General features: G+C 38.8%; 1 protein-coding gene across 3 annotated transcripts in view; it reads right to left on the bottom strand.

The window, feature by feature from the left end:
• Positions 1-15090, bottom strand: part of kcnq1.1 (potassium voltage-gated channel, KQT-like subfamily, member 1.1) — a 71160-nt gene that overhangs the window by 51490 nt on the left and 4580 nt on the right. For all 3 annotated transcript variants that reach the window (XM_042488426.2, XM_042488421.2, XM_042488435.2), the window contains exon 3: positions 4448-4538. In XM_042488426.2, coding sequence (XP_042344360.2) covers positions 4448-4538 — 91 coding nt within the window. The remainder of the gene's footprint in view (positions 1-4447; positions 4539-15090) is intronic.

Below are 15090 nucleotides of genomic sequence, written 5' to 3'. Positions count from 1 at the left end.
GGGTGGCAAATATTAATTATTCATTATCTGTGTAGAAGAGAAGAATAAGAAGATTAAATGTCTCCAGGGCGAACTTAAGGCGGAAAAACATTAATGTATATTTCATGATATTGTGGTATTTATCAGCACATTTCTTCATAATTACAGGTTTGACTCACACACAGGAAGCTCAATGAATCCAACAATGGACCTGCAGGATCAGAGAGTGCGATGTGCAGGCTCGCGAAACACCATGACCATTTCATCCCATTATCCTCAGGCCAAGGTGAACTTGTCACATGTGGCACGCTCCAGGCCTCCTCAAAGAAAATCCTCAAGTCCTTTTTATCCTTTCTTGGGCTTTTCTTTTGTCTGAGCTTGAGTGACTCACCCTTCGCCCAAACAGTTCCTGTGCTCAGCAGCTGGTGTCTCAGGGTTAAGTTTATCCGCCCTCCAGCCTTAAACAGACGCTTGAAATTGTTTGTAGAAAAAAGCCGATGCAGGTCCAACTAAAGTGACCCTTAATTGCTTTTTTGTGAGGCGGCGGTTAGGTCAATCAACCCATGAAATTGCTTTTCAAACAACAGAACTGAGGGATATTTGTTTTAGTAACATCTTTGCTTGTTGGTATTGATTGTTTCAGCAAGACCTCTGAAAATACACAACCAGTCAAAAAACTGTGATATGAATTAATTTAACATCTCTTTTAAACAAGGGGATCCAACATACATGTTATTTCAAACAACTTTAAAATGACTCAATGTCTGTTACATCCACAGTATGTTAATTTATGGAGTTACTTTTGTGTCTGTATTAAGCTATAAAAAAGGGGATTGAGGGCAAAACTTTCAGTAACTGGATCAATAATTGTCTCTTTATTCCAGGAGAAACTAAGCAGCCAGTCAACTCTTCAGTATCTGTTTCAGAGCAGCTGAGACTGAGGCCACCTTATGAGAGTCTGGTCAGGTTACAATTAGGGGCGTAATGACCCATCGATTTGGATGGATACATTGATTCAATGAGCAACGATCCCATATCATTGATGCAAAGTAAAGTTAGGCAATAAATTGAATATGCTTCGTGGCTTGTTCCATATGCGATATATAAAATGACTATTTGCAAACATCAAGTATAAATTGCATCATTTTCATAAGTCACCGCTTTTTGGGTTCCCTCACTCTCTCCTACGGCTTTCTCGTCAATAGACACACACTGAGCAGAGCTTTTGCAGAGCTCCAGACTGTGACTTGTTGGTCACATTTTGCGACCACGGTGTGCCAGTGCGACTTGAAAATATTAGTTATGTTTGAACTGCAGAGCTGTTTGTTTGTTGCCCAAGTTCAAGCCTAAAGTCCAAAGCAAAAACATCACATCAACATGTCTGAGACGAGCCAGGTCCTTCAAAATAAAAGCACTATGGGTCTTTGATTCATGTAATTATAACAATAATTTTTATAATGTCATTATTAAAGTACTTTAACTTCCTTATAACCATATTTTATTAAATGATATATCAGTAGTGTATTCGACTTTAGTATTAGTAGATAATTATATAATATTTTGTATTTTGCTAGTTAATATCATTTCAAAGTACATTTTAAAAGTATTGCAATATATAGTATATTGTGTATTGTGTTGTAGCCTTAAAATATGGGGATAATGTTAAAGCCCAGCCCTATCATAAATGTTACACATTATGCAACTACCTTTAACTGCTTTGTTTTATGAGGGCTGTTACGGTTTCTGATTCATTTAAATGAGTTGTTTGACGTGGAATGGGAACAACATCTATCAGGAGATCAGAATCAGGACTGTTTGCAGATGCCAGCCAACAAACAGACAAAACAGAAGTGCTGAGCAGATGGTGAAAGTCAAAGGAAAGATCAGATCAGGAGGCTGCAGAGGGAGAAAATGCCACAGGCTGTATCTACAATGTAAATAGTTCTGTTATGAGAAAACATTTAGATAAGGTATGGATTTAGATTCTTTCCATCTTTCTTAATCACTCTCCTGGTATCCGTCAGACACATGTGGTTCACGGACCACTGACTAGTATCATTAAAGATATACCATGGAGTTTTCTTGTAAACAAACACAGTGTATTTGTTTACATTTAATGTTTCTTGCCCAAAGACATCCTGCACATCCTCTAGGCATTAAAAATAAGTGGTAAGGGATGCTACCTTATAAAATATCGATAAAGCTGATTGTTTGATTTTGTTAAAAATGTTTTGAAGCCCTGTTTTACAGGGCTTCTGATTACTGATACCTTCGACGGGAGACCGCAACCATCGCACACATACTGTGTGTGGAATTGCATGAAATTGAAGGATAAAGCCGACATCATGACTTTCGTTTGGTTGATATGAGCAGATTTGGCTCATTATGCAACACAACATGAGGCAGTTTAACATGCAGGAACACAAGTTGTTTTGTCCGCATAAGTGCTAAACTAATCCATATAATCTTCATGGGAGTGTAAGTCTTGAAGCTGGTGTTAAAGCAATTCTTCTCTTCTTTTTTTCACTTCAGTGTTGCAAGGATTACTTTTAGATTTCATTCTTTCAGTCATTGATTGCTTCACACTACATGACACTACATGACTTGAGAATTTAACACTGCAGACTTATTGAATACTATTCTGGCAGTGTTGATCTTTTAGGGAAAAGAGACCCACAGAGTTTGAAAATGAGAAAGCTATTAGCTGTGTCACCTCTTTTAACTCCATATAACTTTATATAATATACGCGGCATGGATCTGCACACTGAAGACTGTGAGAGAGCAGCATATAGATTTGTCTCTTGAATGAACTTAGTTAACTATCATCCTGTCTGGGGCCGAGTGAGCTAACCCCGTTAATAATCACTACATCACCAAGCTTTCACCGCCAACCTTTTAATCAATTCCACAAAGCCAATTTCTAGTCTGATCAAGGCTTTTAAAGGGAACTGCTATTTTCAAGCTGGACACTATTTTCATATGTTTTCGTGTCTAAGTGACTAATGGAGACAACTATTGTTTAAAATTAGTCCAGTATGGCAACAAGAGGCTGCCACGTTACCACTCAGGGCATGTTCAGACTGGCAATGTCCGTTCACTAAAAGTGTTGTTTTTGCCGCTGACAGGTTCAGATTATTATTCTAAGTATCTGAAAATGAGCAAGACCGCCTAGCTGCAGACACACAGACCTCCGTCAGCACATGTGCAGTAAGATCTCCGTTAACGCAAATCACGATTGGTCTTAACATGGAGCGCAAAAAAAAAGGAAAAAAGAAACGAATTTGGAAATAATAATTTGATTAGCTTGGTTTAGTGTTTATTCACAAATGTAATTTTCTTAAAACTTCTCGCATATTCTTTTTGTCTAAATGGGATACAACTATTTAAAAGATCATTGACATGTTATAAAATAGTCAACAATAACTGTCTTTCCTATAGCGATTGTTAAATAGAACAGGTGGAAAACACAATCTCTTACACCACAGACGGTATAATGTGATCATATCTCTGCTTTCTCTGACCGCCGTCTTAAAGCATCAGCAGTTTACCTTTTAACCGAGCACATTTAGCTGTATTTCATTAGTTAACATTAGTTAAAAGGACATTGAAAAAATATCAAAATATATATTGTGTATAGCGATATAGACTTAAATTATCACAAAATTATTTTAAAGCCAGCCCTAGTCTTAATAATAATCCAAGCATGTCAGTGGCCAAAACAGGTACTTTGTTGGACGTAAATTGACAAACATGCCCAGAGTGGTTACACTGCAGCTCTATACTGGACTCATTTCAAAAATTGTTGTTACTATTCTTAGTATGATTTGATCTTTTATTGTTTCATGTGCTTATTTCATCTATAGCCGTTTTCACAAACGCCAAAATTGTCCTTAGGCTTTTTTTCCCCCACACAATAGCGCACAATTGCAGTGTCTCAATAACAACCATCAACATAACAGAGAGGAGCATGGTAAGTGTAACACATCAGCAAATAGATAGAAATGACAAAAAAAAAAGCGACAGGTCTCAGTTATGAGAAATGTTACTCTTTACATCAAATTAAAGTCGCCTGTGAGCCAACAAATAAATACAACTAAAGTAAAACCAAGAAAATCACAAGACTATCACTATCGCCCCCTAGTGGCTTGCTGCAGTACAGGTAATATGAGTCTATTAACACTCTCAAAGGCTAAAAAATAATTTTATTTTACGAGAGCATCTGGCCTTCACAGTGTCTGCCCAGAAAAATGTTGGCCCTTTGACAAATGTAGTTGATGGCCCCTGCTCTATAGCATAATCTTGACCCATGTGACCCGAGATCCTGCTCTCAACTCAGAGGGCTTTTTACAGCCCAGCTGGGATCAAAATCTTCAAGTGTAATCTGAAGATGAAGAGCCAATCTAACAACATTGTTTTTATGATTAATCCCAGGTGTTACTTTTCTATTTAATCAAATTAAACACTCACCACCCAGAAGAGTGTCGTGTGAGCCAGAGCCTGGTACTGGTCGATGGTGGACAGAACGCTGAGGATCAGACAGGCCAGAACTATAAGGAACCTGCAGGAAATAAAACAGATATCACAAGTTTTATGTCAGTCCTTTTTCCTTTGTACATACTCCTACATCATCAAATTGGATGTTGATGTCCAACTGGCTCCTGTTTACTTAAAAAAAAAACATAATTTTCCTCAAATCAAAGCTTTACATAACTCCTCATCAGTTGAGTCAAGCAAACACGATCCTCCCCCGAATTACTTTTCCACCTCATATTCATGTCAACATTTCACACTTTGATTTAAACAGCAAAACTTCAGTCAACTCTGCAGTCTGGTTCAAGTCGGAGCTTCTGAGCAACTTTAAAAAAAAAAAAGTTTTTAGACAGCATAACATTACTTTATATTTTTGTCATGAAAAGTGTCTGACTGAATTTGTGAAAACATTCAAGGACAGCCCTCTGGAGGAAATACTGTGAACCTTTTGAACTCCACCATATGAATGCAAAGCGCATGATAAACTTGTCAAATAATGAGCACACTGGTTTCGCGAGCGCACACACACACACACACACACACACAGTATCAACAAACACTAAATTGCTCCTTAACATTCCCCTTATTTCCCCTCAAGGTCACAATTGTTTCAACTGCAACAATAAGATGTCTGTAACTCCTCAACCTACTTAATATAAAGAGATTTTATTTCTCTGAGATCAGGCTTCATGCTGCTGTGACACTGAACCGAAAAACTCCCATAACTCCCCTAACAGACACATTTCAGCAATATTTTTGTTATTTGGAAAAAAAAAAGAAAAAGAGCACCTTATATAACCGACACACCTTGTAACACCAATTAAATTGAGGTGGTCATTTTTCACAGCTGTTCATAAAAGTCATAGAGAGATTTAATTTGATGGTATTGGAGGAAGACGTGACTGCGGTATATAGATGACGAGCTGTTCGCAAACTCATTACCTCGTTCACATGTCTCAGCCTGCAGAGCCTCAGTTCATGTTTAGATTTTTGCAGTATTGTCTCTGCTATCGGAGGTGAAGTCGGGGTCATGTTTCACCACATTTCATTATCGTTCGTCTGTTAGCAGGATGTCTTGGAAAATTAATAATGAATGTGCATTAGACTTTGTGTAACGGTTGGCATCGTGGCAAGGACAAACTGATTAACTTTTCATTTCCGTTGGCGGGAGACATGGCGGTGAAACTCGAAGCTGGATTCACATGACACCATCTGAATTTGCCAGTCAGCTGACTGGATAAACTTCCATAATTGGCTCAATAAAAAAACAAAAAAAAAAAAAAACATGGAGGCAGTTGGCTTTCTGATTAGATATAACTGCACTGCCAGAGTTTATTACAAAATCTGGTGCAGTGACAGAAGAGCAATGAACAAAAACAAACTTGAATGGATGAAATTTGATGAATGTACTATAAAATATTGCACACATCTGCCACCACTGTTTGTAAATACAGACTTCATTATATGCCCTACACTGTTCCTCTGAACTCCCATATATAACTCCCTGTGTGGAAGTTTGGGGAAATCTTCATCCCTCAAAAAAGAGTCATAAGAACTGTTAACAAAACCATTTGACAAAACAACCAACAAACCCACTCTTTATTAAATCAAAAGCACTTCAATTCAAAGAGCTAAAAATTATCTACTATTTAAGAATACCCAAAAGTCATTCAAATAAAAGGAAGTTAGTGAGTAGTACTGTATAACAGTCAAAGGGATTCATTTCTGAAATATCTGTAGCGTGGAAATGAAAACACGTAGAACATTTGACAAATTTAAACGTTTTTGAAAACGATATACTGACAGGATACGAGATGGTAGAACAGAGAGGGAAACAGGCACAGTAAGATGTGATAGAGACCGTAGCTAGGCTGCTTTTGATAGTGCGACTTTGTTTTCTCTATTGATGTGTTTCTTTGTTCTGTGTGTGTGTGTGTGTGTGTGTGTGTGTGTGTGTGTGTGTGTGTGTTTATTTTTATTTAGATTACTCTGTTTTTATCTTAATTTTTGTTTGATTAGATCAAGGTGCTGAATACTGGGGCAGAAATTGGTAATAATGAACTTTTTTTTTTCATAAAATTGAAAAAAGGGGGTAGGATTTGTACCACTCCTTTTTGGACATGTTTTTCAATAAAGATTTAATTAAATGACTAGCATACATTTTCAATTCATACACTGTATATGCATTTATACCTGAGAAAGGCTGAAGGTTTTGCAAGAGAAACTCAAAGCCCTGACACACAAAGCCCACCTGATGGCTGTTGCCGAGCCGTCGGTGAGCGTCCATAGCCTTAGTTTGTGTATTGTGTCCTACACTATTTCCATTATTCGGTATTTCTCAGCTGTTTTTTTGGCTGATTTAGCAAGCTGAACCTGTGTCTGAGATGGCAGAGCCTGTTGGTGAATAAAATCCCTCTGTTTGGCCGTTTAGCTAAGGGCATGAGAAAGAAAGGAAAGCAAAAAAAAAAAAAAGCTAAAATCAAGAGGGCGTGTGATCGAAATGAACTTGTTTTATTAGGTAAGATTACTTTTTTTAGCCACTAAGCTATATAGGAGAGATGGTTCATAATGGTTTGTGTAAATGGTGATTAACACAGAGTAAATATACAAGGTATTAGTCATTTTTTAAATGTAGTTTAAACCTTCCAATCAATGGACGACCTGCTCTCTGCCGCAGCCACACACATAAAAATTACACCCGAGACTTAAAATGCTATTTTTTGGGGGCTTTATTGTCTTCACAATTTATTGTTTCTTATCTGTGAAACAAAAGTAAATAAAAGCTTTTTTATCAAACAGGAAGTCTGCATGTAGTTACATTTCTGGGGAGGTGCTCATCGGGCTACAGAGGAGGGCACTCAGCATAAGGTATGCAGAGCCTACACACCGTAGTGACAGTGTCGATTAAAAGCAGCTGTATGAATCCATCTGAAGTGGTACTGCGATATGGAAGAAACCCATACTGGGACTGGCACATCTTGACGATACTGCACAGTGTTTGTGGAAGTATTCACTTTACTGTCATCTATCGTTATAAACTTCAGAAAACAGCCCAAAAGGATCACTGTTTTGTTCCTATATGAGCCCTCTTGATGGAAACTATGTGTAGAGGGAGTTATAGTTTCCAGTCACTGTTTGCACCATGGAGGCTCTTATCACCACATGCTACAGCCTGAGTTTATTGAAGACTGGCCAGGAATCCGAACACCCCCTTTAAACTAACACACACACACACACACACACACACAGGCTTGAGCGTGCACGCCACACGTCAACACAGATAAAAGAGCGAGGAGAGACCTGCTCAGGGAAGATGGACTGGTGTGTTGCAAAGCTAACAAAGCAGCTGTTCCCGTCTGAAAGAACAAGTAGACAACACAACACAGCGAAATGACTCCGGTGTACGTATCTCCTGCAAAATGACATCTACAGTCTGTTAAGAAGATCAGGGCACATTGGGCAGAGACAAAAAAGGCTCACGATTTAGGACTCGGTCTAATTTATAAAATCTTATGTTCAAATGTGACAGACGCAGTTGAAAAGAGGATCAAAAGAAATACAAATGAACATCAAACTTTCCAAGCCAAACACCCCGGTATGCTAATGGGTGTAATTTGTCAGCGGAGCTCTGCTTAAATTATTTCAGAGCATTTGAAATGCCAGTAAACACACACACTCAGTATGCTGAGCGTACACTCCTGCTTCACTTTGAATTCATCGGAGACGATCTGACTCGTCAGTCCTTCTCTTCTAACTGCACCATCATATTTCACTTCCTTTACCTCCAGTGGGCTCGCTGCAGCAAACAGACAAAACAATAAGTTGGCTCAGCTACATAGTCACCGCTGAACTCTAAACAAAAGCTCAAAGCGTTGCTCCTATCTATTATTGATGGACAGATTCACTTGCAGTCTGCTGTGCAGCGAGTGTAGAGACAAAGCAAGGGACAGGATAAGAGTTAGTAGTGACGCTGCTGACCATGTCACCGCCTGTTACCATCAAATATCCTGTTGGGAGCAACAATCACACTTTATTTTTATCACTGAGCTCCACAGTGATAAAAGACAAAACATAAATAAAGAAAAAGTATGAAACACAAAACCAAGGTTAAGAAGATTAAACTGTGATAAAAGATATGCATTAAAGTGAGGTTTTAAAGGTCCAGTGTGGAGAATTTAAGGCTCATTTATGCTCCACGTTGGATACAGAGATCGACAGAGCCTTTTGTTTGTACTCTGCAATCATTTCATCAGTGATTGTGCACGTTTTGTGAAAGTCGACAGACATGGATGAAATGGAGAGTGACATTTATTTGTAGGAGACACTAGGCGGGTTTCCATTAACCCTCAAACTGCACAAATTGAAATTGAAATGCAAATATTAAATATAATAAAAGGAGACGCATCAATTTTGTAAAAATTATCACAAAAAGTTTTTACACACCAATTCAAAAAAGCCATATTTTGCAGAACTGCAACAGAAACACTTTTTGGGCTTTTATAGGTCACATGATGCGATGACTATGCGCTTGTCTGTAGGAACTGGCTCCCTCATGATGCTGCAGGTGCTACAAAAGGTGTTACTGCATCACATAACTCTTCAAAAATTGAGTGAAACATCTGGAAGTTTTAAATCCACAATTCCTCTGTGAAAATGTGGATTATCACCTCCCAGAAATCCTTCATACGTGGCCAAAGGTCCCACATATGCTGATGTTTTGAACATCCATCACCATGCTTCTCGGTATGTTATCACGAGAGGAAAAGTGACATAACATCAATGTTAGCGCAGTCGTCTTGCAGTTGTGTTTTTTACACGTGTAATGATACTGAAATGTAGTGGAAGCATGAAGCTGAATTAAATGGAGTTGCATGAAATTTAAAGTAGCAAAAAATTAAAAAATACTCATGTAAAATGTCAGTAGCTCAAAATTATACTTGGGATAAATGTACGTTGTTACACTCCATCACTGGATGTTGCTTATTCATGAGTCAGAGCCTGCGTGTGCCAGTGTTGTGGCTATTTAGAGGATTACAGTTTTAAATGACTTAAACCACTTCCGTGTTCACCCTCTGATGTTTAAAACAAATTTCATGAAAACTGGTTCAGAATTAGGCGAGTTACAGTCGATGTTGTAGTGAAATCTGCATCTCTCAATACACATGTATTTGTTTACCAGCAGATCTTAACCTCCCTAATATGGCGCCCACACAGACGCATCGTGTTGAGCTCAGAGCAGCAGCCAATGAGGTTTCTACATTTCTATATCTATGGTCACTATCATGAGAGAACGTACGGCCATTCACGTTTTTCAATGTGCCACCGAAACTTCTATATTCAGTGTTTTGACTGTTTTTAATCACTAGGTCCATTTGCTTTGGAGAGGAAGAGACGTGCTAATAATTTGGCTCCCTGTAAAAACCTCCTGAACGTCTTAATCTTAAAAACTCATCAGAGAGCACAGATAAGCAGGTGCCGATCTAGCAGCCCATCATCGACATGTTGTGCTGTGTATGAGAAACACTGATTTTTAACGTGAAACCCTTTTATTGAGTGTTTTTGTTGGTTTAAATCAACAGGTCTGGTTGTTTTGAGGAGGAGACCTCCATCCAAGTGAAAATCCTGGACAGTGACCCATGAAGGATATCAAACCGAGGGAAGTTTCAGAAGGTAACAATCTGCAATTCTCACCACCAAATCCCCCTAAAATCTTACAACCTGGACCTCTAAGTCTTTGTCTTTCCCTTGACAGAAGCTTCTTTCTGGCTTCAGCAAAGTCTTTGGGTAGTATAGGGTTAACAGCTCAGAGATTTGAGGTAGTCACCAACAGGTGACCTTGTCTTTGTGCTCCATTAAGAATCTGAGCTCCTTTGTTTTGTAAAAGAGAGACAGAAAACAGCAGGGAAGCCTTTCCCCCGGTTACCGAAATACAGGACAGAATACAAACAGCAAAATGTTCCTAAAATTGAAAAGAATAAAAACATACGAACCCTCAGCAGGTTTGTTAAGTCATTAAAAATTGTTTCAGAATTGACTTTCTCTTGATAGTGTTTGACAGAATATCTGGTTCAGTTTTAATGGAAAAACACTCTCTGATTTGGTTCTTCTCTTAACTTCAGCGATCGACTCATCTATAACCGGCATGTGGGATGGATCCACGCTGCTCCGCCACAAAACACTGCATTTACTGTGAGACTGTAGCACGCTGCAGACAGACACCCAGCGAGAGCACGCCATATACTGTACTAATTGCATAAGGCTAAAAATATACCATGGTCCTTTTCGGAGAAACACACTGTTGCTTTCATTTTCACCACAATGTAACAGAGCTGAGGCCCTGCAAGCGTACTGTATCAACACACACACACAAACTGACAAACATATGCATGTGCAAACACTCACACACACAAGGGGACCTCTGATAAGAACTCAGGTCGCTCTGACGTTCGAGTTCTGGGTCAGCGATAAGGCCATGCTTGTTCTTAACTGCTTTTCTCCCGCTCAAACACTTGCAAAACAAGGTAGCGAATTGACCCCGAAAACCTGCTGGACGGTCAGACAGCATGCTCTCACAACAAACACCAGCTTGTATTAACCTTTTAAAACCTGGATCGATTGTGCTGCGTTCTGACGCCGTTCAGTAGCCCTTTGACCCTTTGAAACGTGGGCAAATTGTGGTTTGATTTCTTTCAAAAATATGGCAAAAAAGGTAATGGCCAACTTGGCAAGAAATATCCCATAAATTGCAAGAAATTTGTAAAATGTAACAAGAAAAATGCAACAAAAAAAAAGTTTTAAAAAGAGGGGGGGATTATTAGAAAATTATCCAAACAGGATATGATATAATAAACCAACAAACTGAACCCACATAATGAAATATAAGACAGCTAAAACACTGTCACTTCTGGTAACACTTCTGAGATGTGTTTTTGGGGTTTCTAAAGGTGTGTTTTTTTTGAGCGTGCAGCTTCCTGACATCTTTGTCAGTAAAGGCGCTTCTATCCTGCAGATGATGGTAAAATGAAGCCCACACAAAAGTCAAAGTCAATACAGTACTCAGGCTGGCTCCAGTAGACTTGAACTTTGATAACCTCAGTTCAGCTTTGACCATGTGCACGGTCAGCCAATAGGAATAGAGTTGGACATGTAGACGTCATTATTCTAGCAAAGGGATTCTCAGCTTGCTTTGATTGGGGGCCACTTTTGCAAACCAGCACGAGGTCAGGGGCCAGTCGCAGCAGCCCAATGCATTTTAGGATTTTAGGACGTTTCTAGGATTTGTAGAACATTTCTGGGATTTTACGGCATTTCTAGGACTTAATGATGTTTGTAAGATTTTAGGACATTTCTAGCGGTTTAGGACATTAGGGGCTTAGCTATGACCTCTGTCAAGGGGCCATGGGGGATCCTGCACTAGCACTACAAAAAATCTATTTTGATGCTGTTTATGCACTCTGGCACCTTATGTATAACGAAAGCACAAAAACAATTCCTAGTGTGAATCATGTTATTTTCATTGTGACTTAAAAATGGTTGGGGGGTCCATCTGGCACCCTACTGGGGGCTGGATTTGGCCTCACTGTTGTAGCATGTGCCATCCCCATGTTTTCTACAAGTTTGCAATATCACTATAAAGTGTAGAACTGCTCTCACCGTCTGTTCACACTTTGTGTTCACTTTGCAGTGTTTATTATAATATATAATATATAATATATAATAGATAATATAATGGCGGACATTATGTCCTTTCTGGGGGCAGAGAGTGCGGGACAGTTTTGTTCAGCTGAGGGATAATGAGTACAAAGCAAACAGAGCTGACATGTGATGGAGCTAAGTTCCAGAAAACAAATAATCAGGGCTGAGTGTGACGGACTGAGAAACCCGTCAGCCTCGAAACACACTTGTTTTATCCTAATGAAACAACAGTTGTCCATATTATCACCAGTAAACACACCCGAAGGAGGGAAATTTGCAACTGACACCGCTGCTTATGAAAAACATTGATTTTTCAGCCCAGGCAGGAGAGCAGCCAGGCAGCAGACAGCAGCAGATCACCGCTCAAAGACCAGCAAACAACAAAAGCGGGTATTTTTGACAACATGTCAAGGCGTGTCCAGCCATGTTTCCCTCAACCAAAGCAGATATGTAAAGCACAGACTGTAGATAACAATGCATGAAGCTACTATTACACCACCCAGTAGTTTGTAGACTCCCATTATGAAGCTATTTTGGATTTTTTGGGGCCAGAAGTAACCATATTTTGGAGGGACTGGTGCTGTGGAAGAGTGAGGGGTGGAACCGACCACGAAGTCAGGGACACGGTATGCCGACAGGCTGTCACTTAAAGCGTCCTGCCCTTAATTAATGCATGGATTTAAGCCTTAATAAAACATAAATTCACTCCACGTACAGTTATCATGAGTGTTAAAATTAGCTTTAGAAACCAGGACTGTTTTTTGAACAGGCTGTAAACATGTTTCTGCTGTAAAGTTGGGCATTTTAACATGGGGGTCTTTGGCAATTTACTGACTTCTGGAGCCTGAAGTGGCCACTCAGGAAGCTTCATTTTTTGGCATTTCCACGTAAGCATTTTTTAGCCTCTGAGGTTTCCCTTGATTTCCAAACCCTGATCTATTTATTTTGTGCCTTAAAGTAACCACACATCAACTGCAGTGTCGTTACAAAGTAAAATTTAAAGAAAACATCTAAAACGCACAAATGTAACATATCCGGGGTTTGCAGAAAGGTACAATGCCAGCAATTATTCTGACAATTAGGTTGAATTTTGTATTTTAACCACTTGAAACCTGAGCAAATTGGCTTGATATATTTCAAAAACATGGGAAGAAGGCAATTTTTTATTATTATTATTATTATTTTAAATTGCAAGAAAATTATCTAAAAATTAGTTTTTAAAATAAAGGTAACTTAAAAAAATGAAAAAAAGAACATTAATCAAAAATTACAATAATTCTTTAAAAATAATTATAAATACATAATTATGATTATTAGAAACATAATACTCTGGACTTTTTCCCTATCTTAAAAAAAACCAACCTAAATCTACCAACTTCAAGTAATTTCGAGACATTACTCATTGCCTTTTTCTCCATGTTTTGGGGAAAAAAATTAAACCAAATTGCTTGGGGGTCCAAAGGTTTAAATTCTTGTGAGAGGTGTCTAAAGGCAGCACAAGAAAACTGCTGTACAGGTTTCAAAGGGTTAAAGGTTCAGTATGCAGTTCTGAAGAAATACAGTTGATTGTCCAGCCTCGTTCCCTGGTCTTCAAATACGGACGACCTTGAGTTGGTAGTCGAACTGAACCACCAACCCAAAAAGCGACTGTATTCAACGACCTGCGCACAAATCGACTATATTTTCAGAACTGCATACTGAACCTTTTAGAAAAACTTTGTGATGTTCCCTGTCTTTTCGTGTAGTCAGAGCTTTCTTGAAATCAGCATGCAGTCGCCATCACAGGAAGGTTACACCTCAGTCTGAGGGCACTGTCACACATGAGCGAATGCAGGCGAGTGACAGTCGCCGCTGAGGTGATCTTCGGGCTGAATGTCAGCAGTGCCTGATGTGATGACCACGGAGAGCTACCCTGCCAGCTAATATTAGCGAGCTTGCTGATAAATACGGCAAAAGATGTTATTGGTATATTTTCCACTTTCTTACACTCTGTGCCTGATTCACTGCCTGCCAGGCAGCATCTCTCATGTACGGCAGTTTGTACTTTTTCTTTAAATCTTTGCATCTCTTGTCTGCACTTTTGCTATTTTTAATGGTGATTATTATTTTAAAATGTTTTAAATCATGTTGGATTTTTATTAAAACTCTTATTGTAAATCTGTAACCTTTTTTATGCTTTTATATTTTATTGCTCAGTAAAGCATTTTGAATTGTAATTGAAATGTGGTTTACAAATAAAGCTGCCTTGAAGACTTAATGGTGTAATATCAGTGGGTTAAGCATGGCAACAGTCAGTAGGAGGGTTTCCATTACTGATTTGCACAAAACTTAAGCCATATTTACTAAATGTTGAAAAAACACAATTGCGAGATGACTGTGTTTCCACTTAGTGATGTTTTGCGACTTCTCCTCTCATGATAACACTCCAAAAAGCATGACGATGGATGTTCAAAACATTAGCAGGTTTATTTCTAAGGTGTGCTATGTGAGCGATGATGGAAAGGCAAGCCCCATATACGTGGGAGCATCCACGTATGAGGGATTTCTGGGAGGTGACAGTCCACGATTTCACAAAGGATTAGTGGATTCAAAACTTCCTGATGATCAGCTCATTTTTTGAGGAGTTATGCGATGAAATAGCAGCTGTTGTTGCGCCTGCTGCATCATGCCTGAGGCAAATATGGCTTCTTCAAATCACCTGACATACCACCTCAAGTGAGCGTAAAACTTTTTTGCGATACTTTTTTTAAATTAACGTGTTGCCATTACGAATATGTTATATTCACATTCTTTCACATGGTTCTTTGCTATTGGTCAAATATCAAATATCATTAAATATCATAATATTTTTTAGAGAAATATCTTTAGAGTGAGGACATTGTAGG

Source organism: Plectropomus leopardus, chromosome 1, assembly GCF_026936395.1.
Source record: "Plectropomus leopardus strain MGB_pleo_1.0 chromosome 1, ASM2693639v1, whole genome shotgun sequence".
NCBI classification, from domain to species: domain Eukaryota; kingdom Metazoa; phylum Chordata; class Actinopteri; order Perciformes; family Serranidae; genus Plectropomus; species Plectropomus leopardus.
Note: the sequence above shows the minus strand (reverse complement) of the source record. Positions and strands in the feature narration are given on the sequence as shown.